The 20,000-nt window shown below is 46.0% G+C and overlaps 1 protein-coding gene across 1 annotated transcript in view; it reads left to right on the top strand.

Moving 5' to 3' along the window:
- glra1 (glycine receptor, alpha 1) overlaps nucleotides 1–20,000 on the top strand; it is a 62,864-nt gene that overhangs the window by 38,656 nt on the left and 4,208 nt on the right. Inside the window, exons 6-10 of the mRNA XM_070836699.1 lie at nucleotides 2,539–2,762; nucleotides 7,296–7,378; nucleotides 7,589–7,726; nucleotides 11,969–12,183; nucleotides 16,768–16,914. Coding sequence (XP_070692800.1) covers nucleotides 2,539–2,762; nucleotides 7,296–7,378; nucleotides 7,589–7,726; nucleotides 11,969–12,183; nucleotides 16,768–16,914 — 807 coding nt within the window. The remainder of the gene's footprint in view (nucleotides 1–2,538; nucleotides 2,763–7,295; nucleotides 7,379–7,588; nucleotides 7,727–11,968; nucleotides 12,184–16,767; nucleotides 16,915–20,000) is intronic.

Raw genomic sequence — 20,000 nt, 5'->3', positions numbered from 1 at the left:
GGACTGGAAGGTGTCCGTTAGGTCGTCAGAGGCAGAAGAGCAGCAGCTCAGACTGGAGCAGACGTATTGATCTTCTTCTCTCAGTTAAACTGCAGAGGCTGAAGGTCTTAAAGCCTCGTGGAGGAGGTTCATTTCCACAACGTAATCTGGATTTAACACCCGGACGGCTCTGATTCCAGCTGGATGAAACCTTTTTAAAACCAGAACTGAGCATCTGAGTCTCAGACCAGCGAAGGAAAGATGAGAAGCTTCTGACCGCAGTCGTATTTGGACGGACTGAGATCACAGGAGGCCGGACAGAAACGTTTTGATTAGACTGAGCTTTTCTACGGTCCACAGCTGTTTTCTTTGCTCCAAAATATTTGGAGGTTTGAATAAAATGAGTCAGGACCACACAGACTAGATGGGCCCCTCCAGACAACTAATGTTCCCTGCTTCTCAGTTTAGATTCCTGCAGCACCACTCTCATGCTAAACACGAATCCAGTTTGTTTTCTTATTTTGTCTCATTTTGCACTTAAATAGAAGTTAAATTGAGAAAATTAGAGCATTCATCAATGAGTGACAACATCCCCCAGGCTCTGTGCTGTAGCTGAAGAGGAAATCTTCTGTTTTAAAGTCAAAATGGAAATAAGTGAAATCCCAGTCTGTCCTCACAGCGAAGACAACAGCAGTGGGGTCAAAGTGCGTACGTAGGCGACCTCTAGTGGCCACAGCCACGATGGCGGGAGCGAAGGAGGGAGTCAGCTGACACAGTATAAAGAGCTGGAGGTCAGGAGGTCACTGATCGTGTCCTGTGTTAAAGCTAAAGTCAGTACTGACTGATTTAACAACGATACCTTACGTCACATACGTAACATAACTGAAGTTATTTGCTGTCTTGCGGCGGCTCCCCACCATCCTGAAGAAAACCGAGCTCAAAGTCCTCCTGGTGTGAGGACGTGTTGACCATCCATCCTCCTTCCTGCAGCAACGACTGCTGAAGCTGACAGAAGCTCTTGTTCTTATCTCTCTACGGTCTCTGAGTGAACATTTACATCCTGTCCCACCGTAAGGATGGAGCAGCAGCCCCGTGACCTTCAGCTGCCAACATCCATCTGCCTGGCTACACACCCCACCCTCCCGTAAGGTTTTACTCCTCTCTTTCCTGTTTGTTTTGTAACCGGAGCACTTTTTTATCAGTCAAACATCAGCGAGCACAACAGAGGATAAAACCGGCTGATGTGGAGGGACTGTAGTCTTAAAGGTGGGGGAGGATCTGAGGCTCCACGCCGGGAAACAGATCTCAGAACCAGATCAGTAAAACCTGTCACATTCATGTATCGGAGAAACTGACGTCTGGATGAAGACCCATAACCAGCAGCTCATCCATCCGTGAAGTCCCGTCCATCACTCCGTCTGTACATCTGCTGCCGTCGGTGCGTCCTCGGCTCCGTATGGACTAACAGCGTCTTCAGTCAGCGGAGCGGTGACCCCTGACGAGCCCTCTCTTCCTCCGCTCTCTCATCTTTCCTTCTTTCTGAAAGGGAACATCTCCCTGCGGACACATCCCTCTGTTCAAAGTGTTTCTGAGATTTCTGGCTCACAACGTTCGCTGCTTTGTTGAAACTTGATTTCTGTGCCTCCGTCCTGCCTCAGAGAGGCTGTGGACCTGTGGAGGAAGCAGCTGTGGTCGTCACACGAGGAGATGATAGTTTAATAAGAGCTAAAAGAGATGTTTACAGCTAAACTGGTCATTTGTGTGGTTGCTGCAGTGCATTCTGGGCTGTCTGTGGGCGTAGAAGTCATTTTTCCTCTTTCTACTTCTCTGATGAAAATGTTTTGTCATTCAGTTAAAAAAAAACTCTTGAGCCTTTGATGCACAGACTGAAAAGATCTGTGACTGAATTGTTGATGACTGAAGCAGCTCTGACCAGCTCATTGGTCCTCAGAGGAGCATCACATGTTCCTCTTCTCTTTGACCTGTCAGCAGCACCAGAGCATCCAAAGAGTGATGTCTTTGTTCTGGATGTAGAATAAGGAGGAAGTGACGTTGTTGTAGATGTAGTTGTTGCAGTTGGCCGTCAGTCCAGAGGTCGTGTCGTGTGACGGTGCAGCAGCCAGGTTGTGTCTGTGAGGTGATAAATGGAGATCAAATTGTTGCTGTGCTGATCAGTCGATGTTCCTCGGTGCCTGGAAGCAGGACGGCGAAATGTCCCAGCTGTCAGCTCACAACGAACCACGTCAAGACTCCGTTAGCTCGTGGCCTTGAACAGGAAACGTTTTGACACTTGTTGTGTGTTGACGAGGTCTGGTTGGACCAAAGACCACAGAAATCTTCTCCTACCGTCCACATCCAAATACACATGGCTCATAATTTAAGAGGCTTCCTGTCCTCTGATATGTGGCTCATCACAGCTCAGAGGGAAACTGGAAGCTGTGTGAAGTCATTCATGCACAGTTACTATGAAATAAAGCATTTAGAGAAGAGTAATGTCAGTTATCATCATCAGTGACAGTGTGACGGTCCATCTCTAACCTCCTCCTTGTCTCCTCTCAGGACTACAGAGTGAACATCTTCTTGAGACAGCAGTGGAACGACCCCCGGCTGGCCTACAGCGAGTACCCCGATGACTCGCTGGACCTCGACCCCTCCATGTTGGACTCCATCTGGAAACCTGACTTGTTCTTTGCCAACGAGAAGGGGGCCAACTTCCACGAGGTCACCACCGACAACAAGCTGCTACGCATCTCGAAAAACGGCAACGTGCTCTACAGCATACGGTGAGTGGAGGAGGTGCTTATTAAAGTGGTTACTGCAGCACGGAGAAATCTGAGAGCTGTCGCTTCCTTTGGCTGACGAACAAATCTGATCACCTGAGGTGGTGCCTTAAATTCAACTGCTATCAGTGATAGTTTAATAATTCAATCCAGTTCCACAGTTTCAGAGCAGTAGGATCACACTGATGCCTATTTACACCCAGTTATTGACCTTCTCTCTTATTTTGCGAGGGTAACAAATGATTCCTCTTCTTAATGTTTTGTACTGTTGAGTTTTAATAGCACAGTTGTTGTCCAATGACTCCTCCAGCTTCGTATCAAATTCACAGTGAACCACAAAAAACACTGTTTGTTCTCCTGACCTGTTGAACAGGATGTGAAAATGGCACTGGATATGTGCTGGACTAACATCTAGACTAATTCCCGGAAAGACCAATAGATTAAACGCTGCTCATCAGCTGTAAAAAGTTTAAAGAGTTTAAAGAGATATCGCAGAGAAAGTTTGGAGTCACAGCAGAAGACGAAGAAGGTTCTAAGTTTGAGCTCCTAAACAATCAGTTATGAAACTACGTTAGAAAGTGACTCCTGTTTATTGCCCTCCAGAGGCCTTGGTCCCCGGCTTCAGAGCGCCTCGCTGCATCAAATGCTGGAGATTTTTATTTCCTCCAGAGCTTCCTCTCTTTTTTTCTTTGTATCTCCCAGGCGTCCCGTTCAAGGCTGTCAGAGTTATGGCCACCTTCCGTCGACAAACCTTTTAGCCCGTCGGTGTCTCCTGCTCCTCTTCCTCCTCGCTTTTATTGCCTCTGCTCAGGGGCGAATGAGTGAGTGCTGCAGCAGCCGTGGTAATCTACTCAGCCCGTTAGTATTCCAGCAGCGCGTCTGATCCGTTATCAGCCTCAGTCTTCACCTTCATGTCCAGCAGGAGGAGGAGTGAGATTGGTCCTTTAGAAATATCATCAGAAAAGGGATGAACCCTGCGCTCGCCTTCATTTTTTAACTTGACACCATCAGAATGAACCTGCCGTTGATCAGCTTGATCTCGGAGGCGGCAGCGAGGTGGCTCGGGATATTAAACCGTCCTGGGGAGGGCAGGGGGGGGTGGGGGGGGTGGATAAAGTGTGCCTTGTAAATGTTGTTTACACTGTTTTTTGATGTTCATCGCTCAACAGTGGAGCAGGAGGAGACGTGACCGGTGGCAACGTCTCCTCCGGGATGAAAGTGAACACGAAGTCAAATCTCCTGCTGCAGGGCTGAGCTGATAGGCCCCCCCCCCTCAGGCATGTGGGCCGGTATATCACAGGGAAAATCTACAACACTTTAATTTCAAGGGTTCTTTTACAAAATGCATCACAGAAAAAAGTTTGTTCTCTAAAGTACGAGGAAATACTGCAAGAACAGCAAGTCAAGAAAGCCGTGGTGCCTTTAGTACCTTTAGTACCTTTAGTACCTTTAGTACCTTTAGTAACACGGTCAACTGTGAGAATCCTCTCCAGAAAAACACTTTCTGTCCCTTTTGTTGAAACACCTAAAACGACCGAGCTGCTGCCTGCTGGTTCGTCCTCTGCAGATGATGAACTAACCCACAGCTAACCCACTGACTCCAGTAGAATATTATACGGCCGGCTTGTACCTCTCAAAGCATTATGGGAATCTTCTACAACATCATCATCACCCAAACAGGAGAAAGTTATTTTGAGTTCTTTACATTATAGAATAATGAGCTTATTTGTTGAAGCTCCATCAGAATTCATTTAGTTCTTAGTTGTCTTTTTCAAACTTTGCACATCTCGTTTTCCACTAAAACTTATTTCACAGTGTGATCAGATATCTTTAATGTTATTCTTTGTCCTGGTCATCAAATTCAGCATCTGTCCTGCATTAGTTATGCCTGATCTTCCCTGTAATCCATCTGAAGCTGCAGGAGTAGAAAGCCTGGCACTAACTTTGTCAGCATTTGGCATTTAGGTGTCACGATGCTGCAGACGGGAAACACAGAGCTGAGCCTCCTCTCTGAGAAAGTGGGACATCTGTGGAGGCGACTACATGTGTGTAATACATATTCAGCATCCTGTCAGGGACTTCCAACAATGTGCAGACACGGCAAAGTTTATTTGGTGCATCAGGCCGACCGGACTGTGCGTTGTAGCAGCGGCGCTCCTGTCAGAGCAGAACAGACGGACTGAGCGTGTGCAGAGATCAACCTGCTGACGGCTCCGACTCTGCTGCGCTTTGGTTTTTATTTCCTGGTTTTATTCCAGTGAAATTAACGCCGACAGTGTAGAGATTCACTAGGGAGAGCAGGACCCTCTGAAATCTGACGCTTCAAATACAGCCAGAACATCCTGGTTTTATCGTTTGTTGGACCTTTGACAAAATACAAAGAAATGTTTATTTGATCATTACAAGGTTTAGCAACAAAAACAAGTATTGTTCATTGCATTTGGAACTTTTCAGTTGGTTTGTTCTTCTTTTTTCAACCTTTTTATTTCACTTAGCACACATAAATATCTTCACGTGGCATTTCACTCTTTCATTGGTTTAATTAGTTAATAAAAACAGTGTAACTGGTCTTGTTGTGGGCAGAATGCATCATGGTAAACCACCTGTGTACCTGCTGCTCCGTCAAACTCCACACACATTTTAAACACAGTTTTACTATAAAATCAGGTACAAAATATGAAGTCATTACAAGGTGATTCAATACAGTAAATATTCAAAGAGTTCTCTGCCAAGGACATGCAAGTTGCTTCAGGGAGGCGGCCATTTTGGATCTGCCTCCTACAGTGACCAGATGATCCACCAGGGGCCAGAAGTGAGGAAAGTATTGATCACGTTCACGACGCAGTAACTCAGGGAACTAATCTGACACAGCTGGTGCTGCAGGATATTTGGTCTCTGTTCTGGAGCTTTCTATTGTATCACATGGTCTTCATCAGCAGCTTGTGGATGTTTGAATTTCCTTTTATTGAGCACTTGAAGGACTTCTCATCCACGCTGGCTTGAAAAGTTCACTCTACGACTGAGCAAATTCAGGATCATGTGATATGATCAAAAGCTCCAGAACAGCTACTAAATGGGCCTGTAAGAGACCTGAGTAACGAGTAGGAGGATTTGTTCTAATTGAAAACCAATAAATGAATTGATAATGGACATGATCATTGGTTGAATCACTAATTGGTTCCATTTATTTTGAAAAGCCAGATGATCACATCCTCTTCAAATAAAGTGATTTAATATTAAAAAACAAATGAAGGAATTAAAAACGGCCAATGCTGAGGTCTGCTGGCTGAAGTGGAGCCGTAGTATTGCCAATGAATGTGTTGTGTTTTTCAGAAGTCTCATTTTAAAATGGAAGCCTTTAATTTCAGTAATGCATCACATCACTTCTAAAATAGTTTTTCCATTAATTTGTGGGAAAAGTTTCTCTGCAGAGACTCGTTGCTCCATGTGACAGCAGTAATTAATTTGGCTGCCTCAGAAAACGAATGTGTCACCACGACGTGGGACTGGCTGCCCCCAACATTTTAATTTTCAGAATTTCGGGGATCAGCCTAGCATGAAGCAAGATTCATCCCCATGTTACAGCTCGGCTACAGGTTTCCATCCTGTTAGTCCTCCAGCAGAGAAGAAGACGCCCTAATATATATCAATCTGTTGATCAATATCTGTCAACGTGTATCCACCAGTATATCTATCAGTATCAGAATCTATCATTATCTATCACCATGTATTGATGACCTTCTGATGTTGTTGTGTATAGCTGTCAGTACGGAGGCCCAGAAGAACCATAAATAAGAATGCATGTACAAACATAAAGTTAATCAAACAAAAGTATTGATAAGTAACTAGATCAGATGTGAATAATCCAGATCAGGTGACACATCCACCATCTAAACCGTCACAGCGTGACCATGTTGCTTCTACTTCCTGCTAAGCAGGAAGTGACTTCTCAGCCTGGACAGGAAGTCCCGCCCCCAAACCAGCTGACTGACAGCCAGGTCTGTCAAGGAAACAGTGCTGAGGAAAAACACAAGGGATGTAATCTTCATATATATAATTTTTTTTTTTTTGATCATATATAAATATACGGAAATAAATGGACAAATAAAAGTGCTCATAATTTTTCTTTCACATTTATTTATTCTTTTATTTATTCATCCTCATATTTCCACTTAGATTTTATGCCGTCGTCCTGCGTCTCTGAACACGTCACCACTTCCTGTGTCAGTTTGTGTCTCTGGACTCGTTGGTTCCAACTGGAGACGTAAATCAGAATCAGAATCAGAATCAGAATCAGAATCAGAATCAGAATCAGTCCATGAGTGACCAATAAATCGATTATTTGTTCTGTGATCACGTCCTGATGTAGACGAGGGGGGTGTTTAAATACTGTTTATCAGTTAAATATCAGCGACTGACCGATTTATATAAAGTTACTGCTGCACTGATAACGAGTGTGTGTGTGTGTGTGTGTGTGTGTGTGTGTGTGTGTGTGTGTGTGTGTGTGTGTGTGTGTGTGTGTGTGTGTGTGTCCAGAATAACACTGGTCCTGGCCTGTCCCATGGATCTGAAGAACTTCCCCATGGATGTCCAGACCTGCATCATGCAGCTGGAGAGCTGTGAGTAACACAGCAGACACATGACACATGACTATTAGTAGTATTAGTAGGATTAGTATTACTATTACTATTATTATTATAATTACTATTAGTAGTATAGTAGTATAGTAGTAGTAAAGTAGTAATAGTAGTACTAATAGTACTGGTAGTATTCTTACTATCACTAAGATGACCCCCCCTCCAGCTGACAGTGTGCCTGTGTCTCCACAGTCGGTTACACCATGAACGACCTGATCTTTGAGTGGGATGAGAAGGGAGCTGTGCAGGTGGCCGACGGGCTGACGTTACCTCAGTTCATCCTGAAGGAGGAGAAGGACCTGCGCTACTGCACCAAGCACTACAACACAGGTGAGCTGCAGCACCTCCTCCTCACCTCCTCCTCATCGTCACCTCATCACCTCCTCCTCACCTCATCATCACCTCCTCCTCACCTCATCATCACCTCCTCATCACATCCTCCTCACCTCCTCATCACCTCCTCCTCACCTCCTCCTCATCGTGTCCTCGTCACCTCCTCCTCACCTCATCATCACCTCCTCCTCACCTCCTCATCACATCCTCCTCATCGTGTCCTCATCACCTCCTCCTCACTTCATCGTCACCTCCTCGTCACCTCCTCCTCACTTCATCGTCACCTCCTCCTCACCTCCTCCTCATCAGTTCATGAGTCCCTCTGGAGGAAACATCTGAAGGATCCTCCTGCTGGAGATCAAAAGCTGAAACTTCAGTAGAAAATCAGTTCTGGAAACTTTATTTTCTGTCTTTATTGAACAGTTGGGCTGCCTGCAGAGGATGGGGAGGACGGGGGAGGACGGGGGAGGACGGGGGAGGACGGTTAGTTAGTTGGTTAGTTGTTAGTTAGTTGTGATAGCATTGTACTTAACACTTCTAAGGTAATGAGAGCTTCTGGGCTGATTCTGAACTCTAATGTAACTATAATACTGATGAGCTGCTCTGGTCCTGGGGGGGGTTTGGAGGAGATGAGTCCATTCAGCTGTGGGGGGGTCAGCAGGGTCCAGGCTGCTACGACTGACAGGACAGACACCCCCAGCCCTCCCCCATCTCTCCGGCGTGTTACTGTGTGTGTGTGTGTGTTAGCGTGCACTCACCTCGCTGCCTCCCAATCAGGCAGCAGGAGAGAATTAAGGTGTCGTTTTCCCTCCGATTTATTAGCTGCAGTCTTTTGTGACTCCAGGAGAGAGAGAGCATCTCTCTGTATCTCTCTCTCTTTTTATTTCCTCCCATCTCTCCATCCAACACACACACACACACACACACACACAGAATAAGTCCTGTTTGAAATACTAATCATGGTTTCTGCTGCATTGCAGAGAGCTTTAGTTCTCTGTCTGCTGACATGTCTGTAGCGTGTTCACCCCCACGTTAAACTAACCATCACGTCTCTCACGTAAAGCACGAAGGATCTGTGAGACGCCGAAGACTTTGTTCTTCCACCTCTGGCTTTTTGTAATTATTTCATTTCAAGATGAAGCGCTGACCTGCGAGCAGCTTCTCCATGAGAGAGAGACCGACGTCTGTTTTACTCCACTTTATCCCGGCTCTTCATGTGCACGGTGACGTTACAGCAGGTTAGGATAGAGGCTGGTTAGGATGAGGGATAGAAGTGAGGATTGAAAGTGGGGGAGAAGGTGGTTAAGGTTAGGATCGGATGGGGGTAGGGGTAAAGGTGAAGGTTAGGGAGAGGAGTGAGAGTCAGGGTAAGGGTAACCCTAACCCTCTCATCACAAGTCTGAAGTGTGGTGTCTGGAGATGCTCAGAGCATAAGCCCCCCCCCCCTCTATGAACAGACATGTGGAGCCTGAGTAGTATTGACGCGCTGGAGCTCGCTGCTACATGCTAACATGCTAACATGCTAATGGTTAGCAGGTTTGTTGTTTGTGTCCACATATTTCAGTCTGGACCTACATTTACACACACACACACACACACACACACACACACACACACACACACACACACACAGTGAGTTCGGGGCTCGGCTGAATAATTTCATCTTCTTATCAGATGGAAAAATATGGACAGAACTTAAAGGCTCTGAAGTGTATCACAGCTATAAATCAAGTCCACCTTCATCCCCCCCCCCCTCCCTCTCCCCCCCTCCTCTCCCTCTCCCCCATTCTCCTCTCCTCCGCTGTCTCTCTTTGCCTCTGTCCTTCCATATCTTTCTCTCCCCCTCACCCCCCTCTCCTCTCACTCTGACATCACATTTCATCACCCCTCCTCTCTTTCCTCCTCCTCCCCTCTCCTGTCCCCCCCCCCCGGTAGGGTTAACTCTAATTGATGAGGCTGCCTTCCATTGATCTCCTCTGATTAAGTGGATGGTCGGCGGCCATCTTGCTCCTGAGCTCATTACATTAGAGAAGAAGGACGTTTGTTTCTGAGCTGCGGTCGGTTCATTTCATTATCTCTGAGGCTGAATTTCTTTACACACAGTTTCTGTGCCGTTAGTGTGACAGCTGGGAGGTCCAGTACTAGAGACGGGGTTCTTTCTAGTGGGTCTTGTATAAATACATAATGCATATTAACCAGGAGCAGAGCGCTGAAATATTCTACAGAAATATTCATGGGATGGCCGAAATATGTAAAGGTGCTGATTTAAATGCAAACAGCCCAGTTTATCAATATTTGTATGGAAAAATCCCAGAATGACGTGTGGAAGTGGCTTTAGAGATGAATGAACAGTTTTTCTCCAAAGACATCATTCATCAAACCATATTATTAATCCATGAATCTAAGTGACGGTGTTAAATCAGACAGCCTCAATATATATGTGTATATCTGCTGTGCAAATATATATAGATATAGATTGAGGGACGACCCACTCTACCACTGAGCCACAGCCGCCCTGATATACACTGTTGCACATAAAGTTGGAATAATTGTTCAATACCCCCAATTTAGTTAAAGCCTGAATCCACAGTCTGCAGGTTCATTGTGGTTTAAGTTTCACTGTGATCTGTTTGGAAGAGTTTGATCAATAAAGTTGAGAAGATATAAACTTTATTTATCAAGAATAAATCACATTGTCACAATCATTTCATGAGAAGAGGGAAAAACATTTTAGTCCAACTGTATGGGCAACAGTGTATATATATATATATATATATATATATATATATATATATATATATGATATATATGTATGTATGTATGCACAGCAGATATACAGATATATTGAGGCTGTGATTCTGTTTACAGACTTTGGTTGTCACTTGGATGTTCCAAAACTAAAACCAATGTTAAGTAAAGATGAAGCCATGAAATGTGTACTAATGTGTACTAATGTGTACTAATGTGTACTAATGTGTACTGATGTGTACTAATGTGTACTAATGTGTACGACGCTCGCTCACAGAGTCCTGACCAGCTCCAGTTAGGGGGGGGGGGTCCTTCAGCTGCACTTGGACATCAGAGTTTCATTCTTGTAAATTTCCAACCAGCCACAACTTTCCCTACATTTCTGAATCAGATTGTCCCAAACTGATGTGGCAGCTGAGGTGGTGAGGCATCTTTTAGGGGCGGCAGCTGCCACCCTGTGCTGCCCCGGTAGATCGGCCCCTGGCACAGAGATGAGGAGGAGGAGGAGGTGGAAGACTTCGTCCTCATCTCTGCGCTACATGCTGCGAGCGTAAACATCCACAAGGACTAACACCGCTGCTGGCAGACGAGCACACGTTCAGCTGCACCCGTCTGTGCAGAACAAAGCGGGACGTTACATGCAGGGGACACCGGGGGGGGGGGGGGGACGGGGAACTACCAAGTTGGATGTGTTTGTCACAAGAAAGAGTCCAGAGGTTAACGGGGTGACTCACGTCTGAACAGACACGACACAGATGCTCCTGTTCAACCCCCACGTCTGTAGAAGTGAAGAAGTGAAGTGAAGACTTTGTTCATGAATTATTTCCCAGCAGACCTCAGTCCCCCCCCCCCCCCCCCACCCCCCCGACACACACACTTACTGCAACAAGTCAAACAGGAAAAATCCTCCTGAGTTTGTTTTCAAATATTGAACACGTTTGGACTGATTGTATATTCAGAGAAGCCGAGCGTTTGTCTCTCTGATTTCACTCTGACCGACTGAAAGACTCTGTTTCTGCTTCTCACTGCCGGTCCAACAGTTCTTCCTCCTCGTCTTCCTCCTCGTCTTCCTCCCTCTCTTCTTAGGGGTTAGGGTGGGGTCAGTCTCGTGGGAACAGATGAGGGAACAGCGTTTTATTGTTTCTGGAATCAAACATTACTTCCAGGAGACAGCGACATGAGAGGTCCATGTGGAGAAACCCCTGCTGAGAGCAAATGATTGGCTCCATGAATATCTAACGCCTCTGGAGTATCACCAGCTCCTCATTACGGCATAATAACCTTTTGGTTTGCAGCTCGCTGCTCCTTTTAAAATGCTGCACACCAGAGGAGACTAAAATAAACTGGAGTAAGAGGAGGCTTTTCCTGATTCCTGATTCAGGCATAAATCAAATGCAAACAAAGAATCATTGTTTTACCTCCACCAGCTTCTACCTCTTTGCAGACTCACCTCCTATAAAACTTCTCCCTCCTTTACCCCCCCCCCTCCAGGTAAATTCACCTGTATCGAGGCTCGTTTCCACCTGGAGCGTCAGATGGGCTACTACCTGATCCAGATGTACATCCCCTCGCTGCTCATCGTCATCCTGTCCTGGGTGTCCTTCTGGATCAACATGGACGCCGCGCCCGCCCGGGTGGGGCTGGGCATCACCACCGTGCTGACCATGACCACACAGAGCTCCGGGTCCAGAGCCTCCCTGCCCAAGGTGAGCACGAATCAAACGCACCTTTTAGAAACAGATGTAACCAGCGGGGGACAATAACAGTGAATACAGTCAGGGAAAGTTTCCTGACAACATAACTGTGAAGACGAGACCACAGGAAGAGTTCATACTTCACTTCTTGCTGTTTTTGTTGGGTTTAACAAAAGCATGTCAATTAGTGAGATTTAAAGAAGGAGCTAGGACAGGATAGGCTAGGATAAGCTAGGCTAGGATAGGATAGGATAGGATAGGATAGGATAGGACAGGATAGGCTAAGCTAGGCTGGGCTAGGATAGGATAGGATAGGATAGGATAGGATAGGATAGGATAGGATAGGCTAAGCTAGGGCAGGATAGGCTGGGCTGGGCTGGGCTAGGATAGGCTGTGCTAGGCTAGGCTAAGCTAGGATAGGCTAGGCTAGGCTAGGCTTGGCTGGCCTAGGATAGGCTAGGATAGGATAGGATATGATAAGCTAGGCTAGGCTATGATAGGATAGGATAGGCTGGGCTGGGCTGGGCTAGGATAGGCTGGGCTGGACTAGGATAGGCTAGGCTGGGCTGGGCTGGGCTGGACTAGGATAGGCTAGGCTGGGCTGAGCTGGGCTAGGATAGGCTAGGCTGGGCTGGGCTGGGCTGGGCTGGGCTAGGATAGGCTAGGCTGGGATGGGATGGGTTGGGCTGGGATAGGCTAGGATAGAATAGGATAGGCTAGGCTAGGCTGGGCTGGGCTGGGCTGGGCTGGACTAGGATAGGCTAGGCTGGGCTGGGCTGGGCTGGGCTAGGATAGGCTAGGCTGGGCTGGGCTGGGCTGGGCTGGACTAGGATAGGCTAGGATGGGCTGGGCTGGGCTGGGCTAGGATAGGCTAGGCTGGGATGGGATGGGATGGGTTGGGCTGGGATAGGCTAGGATAGAATAGGATAGGCTAGGCTAGGCTAGGCGAACTGCTCCTTTAGAAACGACAATTCAAAGAGGATTTTACATGAGGAGTGTGTCAGCAGGCCGACAGGGGGGGAACCTTTTAGAACTTTAGATCACATTCATCAGGACAAAACATGCTGCATGAAAGGAACATGTATGAAAGGAACATGTATGAAAGGAACATGTATGTATGAAAGGAACATGTATGTATGAAAGGAACATGTGTGAAAGGAACATGTATGAAAGGAACATGTATGAAAGGAACATGTATGAAAGGAACATGTATGTATGAAAGGAACATGTATGTATGAAAGGAACATGTATGAAAGGAACATGTATGTGTGAAAGGAACATGTATGAAAGGAACACGTCTGTATGAAAGGAACATGTATGTGTGAAAGGAACATGTATGAAGGGAACATGTATGAAAGGAACACGTATGTGTGAAAGGAACATGTATGAAAGGAACATGTATGAAGGGAACATGTATGAAAGGAACACGTATGTGTGAAAGGAACATGTATGAAAGGAACACGTCTGTATGAAAGGAACATGTATGAAAGGAACATGTATGAAAGGAACACGTCTGTATGAAAGGAACATGTATGAAGGGAACATGTATGAAAGGAACACGTCTGTATGAAAGGAACATGTATGAAAGGAACATGTATGAAAGGAACACGTATGTGTGAAAGGAACATGTATGAAAGGAACATGTCTGTGTGAAAGGAACACGTATGTATGAAAGGAACATGTATGAAAGGAACATGTATGAAAGGAACATGTATGTATGAAAGGAACATGTCTGTGTGAAAGGAACACGTATGTGTGAAAGGAACATGTATGAAAGGAACAAGTATGAAAGGAACATGTATGTATGAAAGGAACATGTATGTATGAAAGGAACACGTATGTATGAAAGGAACACGTATGTATGAAAGGAACATGTATGAAAGGAACAAGTATGAAAGGAACATGTATGTGTGAAAGGAACATGTATGTATGAAAGGAACATGTATGTATGAAAGGAACACGTATGTATGAAAGGAACACGTATGTATGAAAGGAACATGTATGAAAGGAACATGTATGAAAGGAACATGTATGTATGAAAGGAACATGTCTGTGTGAAAGGAACACGTATGTGTGAAAGGAACATGTATGAAAGGAACAAGTATGAAAGGAACATGTCTGTGTGAAAGGAACACGTATGTATGAAAGGAACATGTATGAAAGGAACAAGTATGAAAGGAACATGTATGTATGAAAGGAACATGTATGTATGAAAGGAACACGTATGTATGAAAGGAACACGTATGTATGAAAGGAACACGTATGTATGAAAGGAACATGTATGAAAGGAACACGTATGTATGAAAGGAACACGTATGTATGAAAGGAACATGTATGAAAGGAACATGTATGTATGAAAGGAACACGTATGTATGAAAGGAACACGTATGTATGAAAGGAACATGTATGAAAGGAACACGTATGTATGAAAGGAACACGTATGAAAGGAACATGTATGAAAGGAACATGTATGAAAGGAACACGTATGTGTGAAAGGAACACGGCTGGCCTGGTCTGTTCCACCCAGTCCTAACAAATGATGAAGAGGAGGAAAAAGATGAATGCCAAAGACAAGCAGCTTCTGCTGAAGAACTACTGTGAAGAAGAGGAAATAAAGAGCAGGAAGAGAGAAGGAGAAGAAAGGCAGACGGAGGGAGGAGACCCAGAGAGGTTTTCACTGAGGAAGTTCAAGGAAACAAAGGAAAAGAACTTTTAAAACCAAAGTGAAATCTTCTCCTGTGAGGGATTTTCAGATTAAGGCGGAAAAAAACGGTCAGACTTTGCGTGAGCCAGTAGGATTGTATAATTATGTCCAGGGAAGCTGTAATCCCCGACACACACACACACACACACACACACACACACACACACACACACACACACACACACACTGTGTTTGTTGACATTAGGTGCTTCATGCGCTCTAAAAATTGAACAAGTGAACCGTGATTCCTCTGCAGTTCAGCTGTCACAATAATGATCACACAGCACAGCTGAGCTTAGGTGGGCACACACACACACACACACACACACACACACACTCTCACACACACACACACACACACACACACACACACACACACACACACACACACACACACCTAACACAGGGCTCTGCTCACATGCCACAGAGGACGGCTGTCAGGCCACGGAGGAGGAGATCAGACTGATCTGTGACTGCTGGAGAATCTCTGAGCCAAAATATGAATCAAGTTTATCTTCAACAGAAACTGTAGCTGAAAGAGTTTTAATGGTAAAGAATGAAACACATTCAGCATGGACACTGAATACTAGTACTACTAGTACTAGTAGTACTACTATTAGTACTACTAGTACTACTAGAACTAATACTAGTACTAGTACTACTAGTACTAATACTAGTACTACTAGTACTAGTAGTACTAGTAGAACTAATACTAGTTCTACTAGAAGGGAACTAATACTAGTTCTATTAGTAGTACTACTAGAACTAATACTAGTACTAGTAGAACTAATACTAGTATTACTAGTACTAGTAGTACTACTACTGCTACTACTAGTACTACTAGAACTAATACTAGTACCACATTAACTAATACTAGTACTACTAGTACTAGTAGTACTACTAGAACTAATACTAGTATTACTAGTACTACTGCTACTACTAGTACTAGTACTACTGCTACTACTGCTACTACTAGTACTACTAGAACTAATACTAGTACCACATTAACTAATACTAGTACTACTAGTACTACTAGTACTACTAGAACTAATACTAGTATTACTAGTACTACTGCTACTAATACTACTAGTACTACTGATGACAAAGAGAGATGATCGGCGGGCGAAAGAAGACAAAGCCGAGCTTCCGTCTCTGCCGGGACGACCAGCCGACGAAATGAACCAGGTCACCGTTTAGGCCTCAGCAGCTGTGGGGGGGTCCGTGGGGTCTGGGGGGGGGCTGGAAGAAGGGACCTTTACAGACTGACTCCCAGCATGCCGAGCGGCGCTGATAAGCAGCGCGTGTTTGTGGATGTGATCTGGACTCATAGTTTAATTGGATTCGAGGGTGGACTGGGGGGGCGGACTGGGGGGGGCGTCCTCCCCGTCAGGCTGGAACTGGAATGACAGCCGCTTGAATGATGAAGTTGGGGGGCAGATAGCGATCAGACAAGGATCCAGGCAGACTTCATTTAGCCCTCATTACCCTGACGGCCGCCCCCGTCCATCTTCTGCTGATCTGTCTCAGTGCAGCCTGTATAACCTGTGTTCAGGGGGGGGGGGGGGGCGCTCATCTGTTCTCAGCAGAGGTTTAACTGACTCTGTTTGTCGGCCTCAGTGTGTGTGTGTGTGTGTGTGTGTGTGTGTGTGTGTGTGTGTGTGTGTGTGTGTGTTCAGGTGTGTGTAACCTGTTTTACTCAGTTCAGAAAAAGGAGAATGTGACAGAAAGTGAGCAGAGAAGGAAAAGAGATGAAATCAGTCACTGACTAATTATTTATTTCATCACAAATAGAAAGTAAATAATAATATTTTCACCTTTACTTTCATTGTTGGAGGTGTTTTGTTCAGGACGTGTTGAGCAGGTGACTGATGATACCCCCTGCCCCCCCACAGGTGTCCTATGTTAAAGCCATCGATATCTGGATGGCCGTCTGTCTGCTCTTCGTGTTCTCCGCCCTGCTGGAGTACGCCGCCGTCAACTTCATCGCCCGCCAACACAAGGAGCTGCTGCGCTTCAGACGGAGGCGGCGACACATGAAGGTGAGCGCTCGCTGACATCAGTCACCCACTCACACATCACCTCCACAGCGTCTCACCTGTGTGTCCACCTGTTTCTGTGCAGAGACACCAGCTGAGCTGGAGAGCAGCTCCTGGTTCCTCTGCAGAGAACAACATCCTCTGTTCTCACACATTATTGACAGCTGATCAGTCCCCATCCCAAACTGATCAATCCAACTCTCCAGATCAGCTGATCCACTGTCCTCCACATCGCCCCCCCATCCTGTCCCTCAGCTGTTTGACCCTAACCATAGAAAAGACAGGGTCAGCTTGAGGCTTAACTTAAGGGTCAGTTTGAGGCTTAACTTAAGGGTCAGCTTGAGGCTTAACTTAAGGGTCAGTTTGAGGCTTAACTTAAGGGTCAGTTTGAGGCTTAACTTAAGGGTCAGTTTAAGGCTTAACTTAAGGGTCAGTTTTAGGCTTAACTTAAGGGTCAGTTTGAGGCTTAACTTAAGGGTCAGTTTAAGGCTTAACTTAAGGGTCAGTTTTAGGCTTAACTTAAGGGTCAGTTTGAGGCTTAACTTAAGGGTCAGTTTGAGGCTTAACTTAAGGGTCAGTTTTAGGCTTAACTTAAGGGTCAGTTTGAGGCTCAATTTAAGGGTCAGCTTGAGGCTTAACTTAAGGGTCAGTTTAAGGCTTAACTTAAGGGTCAGTTTTAGGCTTAACTTAAGGGTCAGCTTGAGGCTCAATTTAAGGGTCAGCTTGAGGCTTAACTTAAGGGTCAGCTTGAGGCTTAACTTAAGGGTCAGCTTGAGGCTTAACTTAAGGGTCATCTTCAGATCAATAACATGATCGAGACCTCTGGCGCCTGTGAATGTCCACCAGCTTTGTCTACCTGGCTGACACTGTGAGGTGTGTGTGTGTGTGTGCTGGACCTCAGGGCAGGTGGGATCAGCTCAGTGTCTATCTGAGGGTGAAGGAGTCGGGGTGAGGTCGGGGGGGTCGGGGGGGTCACAGCTGAGGGTTGTTACAGTTATTATTATTTTACAGATTTGACTAATTTGTTTACAGTTCGTACCACTAGAGTGCTCATGGGGAGGGGGGGGGGGGGGGGGGGGGGGGGGGACTGACTGGACCCTGAAGTACTAATCATGGCTAAATTATTAATGACGATGAAATAATAAAATCCCACACGCTGCTCTTCTGGGGTCAGAGCCCCCCCGACGTGCTGTGACAGCAGATTAATGTTCACAGACTCTAAAGGAGAAGCTGAGTGACGCCTGTCTGAAGATCTGAGAGCCAAACACAGAATGATGATCCTCATAAAGGGAAGTGAACAATATTAACAAAGGAAAAGATGAAATCTGGTTGTGGATCAGTAACAGAGAACCGCCCCCCCCCCCCCCCCCCCCCTTATTAAACACGGATAAATAAAACAGAGCCCCCCAAGGAGGGAAATGAAACGACGAGGAAACAAAACGGCTTCATGCAGCAAGAAGCTTCAACAGCGCGATGAAACGAGTCCATGACTTCCTGCTTCCTGTCCATCAGCCAACCCTCCCGCCCTAGAGCCCCCCCCCGTCAGAGTGCAGTCCTCCAACACCCCCCCACAAAGAGACATCCTGACTTTAGTCTAACATCCCTCCACATCAGCCTCACTGGGGGGGCCGTGAAAATAAAAGCTATAAATCCTAAATCCTGTTGTCGTAATCCCCTGAGCTGTGATGGGGGGGGTACAGGTAGATTAGCGGTCCGGCTGCACTTCCACATGAGTCAGTCGCTCCGTTTGCACTCCTCCTGTGTCTCTCGCCCCTCTCTCGCCCCTCTCTCGCCCCTCTCTCGCCCCGCGGCTCTGGACTGACCCACATCTGGCGCTCCGAACCTTTAACACAGCTTTCATTTTCTCTGCTGTGTTTCTGCGGCGGAGCACGAGGAGAATGTAGGCCGCCGCCGCCATTACATCACCACAGGTTTGGTAACCAGGAAGCTCGTCTGCAGGCCGAGGTCACCTGACACACTCACATCATGTGTAACACACACACATCATGTGCAACACACACACATGTGCAACACACACATCATGTGCAACACACACATCATGTGCAACACACACACACACATCATGTGCAACACACACATCATGTGCAACACACACACATCATGTGCCACACACACACATTATGTGCAACACACACTCACATCATGTGCAACACACACACACACACACACACACACACATCATGTGCAACACACACACATCATGTGCAACACACACACATTATGTGCAACACACACACACACACATCATGTGCAACACACACACATCATGTGCAACACACACACATTATGTGCAACACACACACATCATGTGCAACACACACATTATGTGCAACACACACACACACACATCATGTGCAACACACACACACACACACACATTATGTGCAACACACTCACATCATGTGCAACACACACACACATCATGTGCAACACACACACACACACACACACATCATGTGCAACACACACACACACACACACACACACATTATGTGCAACACACACGTGCAACACACACATATGCAGTTCAACACAGGTGATCTCAGGTGTTCTTAGGTGACGTGATCAGTTTGGGTCAGAGGCTCTGTGTGTGTGTGTGTGTGTGTGTGTGTGTGTGTGTGTGTGTGTGTGTGTGTCTTTGGGACTGAAGCTGAAACGTGTTACATGTTTCATGTGTGATGGTTTTTCTGTCTCCAGGTGAACGGAGGTGACTGAACTGTTCTGTTTTCACTCTGTGTGGTTTGTGTTGTGGAGATTTGTTTGAAACATTGTAGCAGAGGACACGTGTGTGTGTGTGAATACACACATGTAGCAGAGGACACGTGTGTGTGTGAATACACACATGTAGCAGAGGACACGTATGTGTGGATACACACATGTAGCAGACGTGTTAATGTGGTTTGATGTGTGATGAGACTCTGATGTGACCAGGACAATCTACCCCCCCCCATTAGAAACTCTCATGAACCTATGAAACCACCTGCAGGAAACCAGCCACAGGCTTCCTCAGCAGATCAGATGAGTCATGTGATGAAAGCAAAACGATCAGCAGGGGGGTGTTTAAAGGA

The sequence above is a fragment of the Pempheris klunzingeri genome, chromosome 9, assembly GCF_042242105.1.
Source record: "Pempheris klunzingeri isolate RE-2024b chromosome 9, fPemKlu1.hap1, whole genome shotgun sequence".
Classification (NCBI taxonomy): Eukaryota; Metazoa; Chordata; class Actinopteri; order Acropomatiformes; family Pempheridae; genus Pempheris; species Pempheris klunzingeri.
The sequence above is the reverse complement of the archived record's forward strand: the minus strand, read 5'-3'. Positions and strand labels throughout refer to the sequence as shown.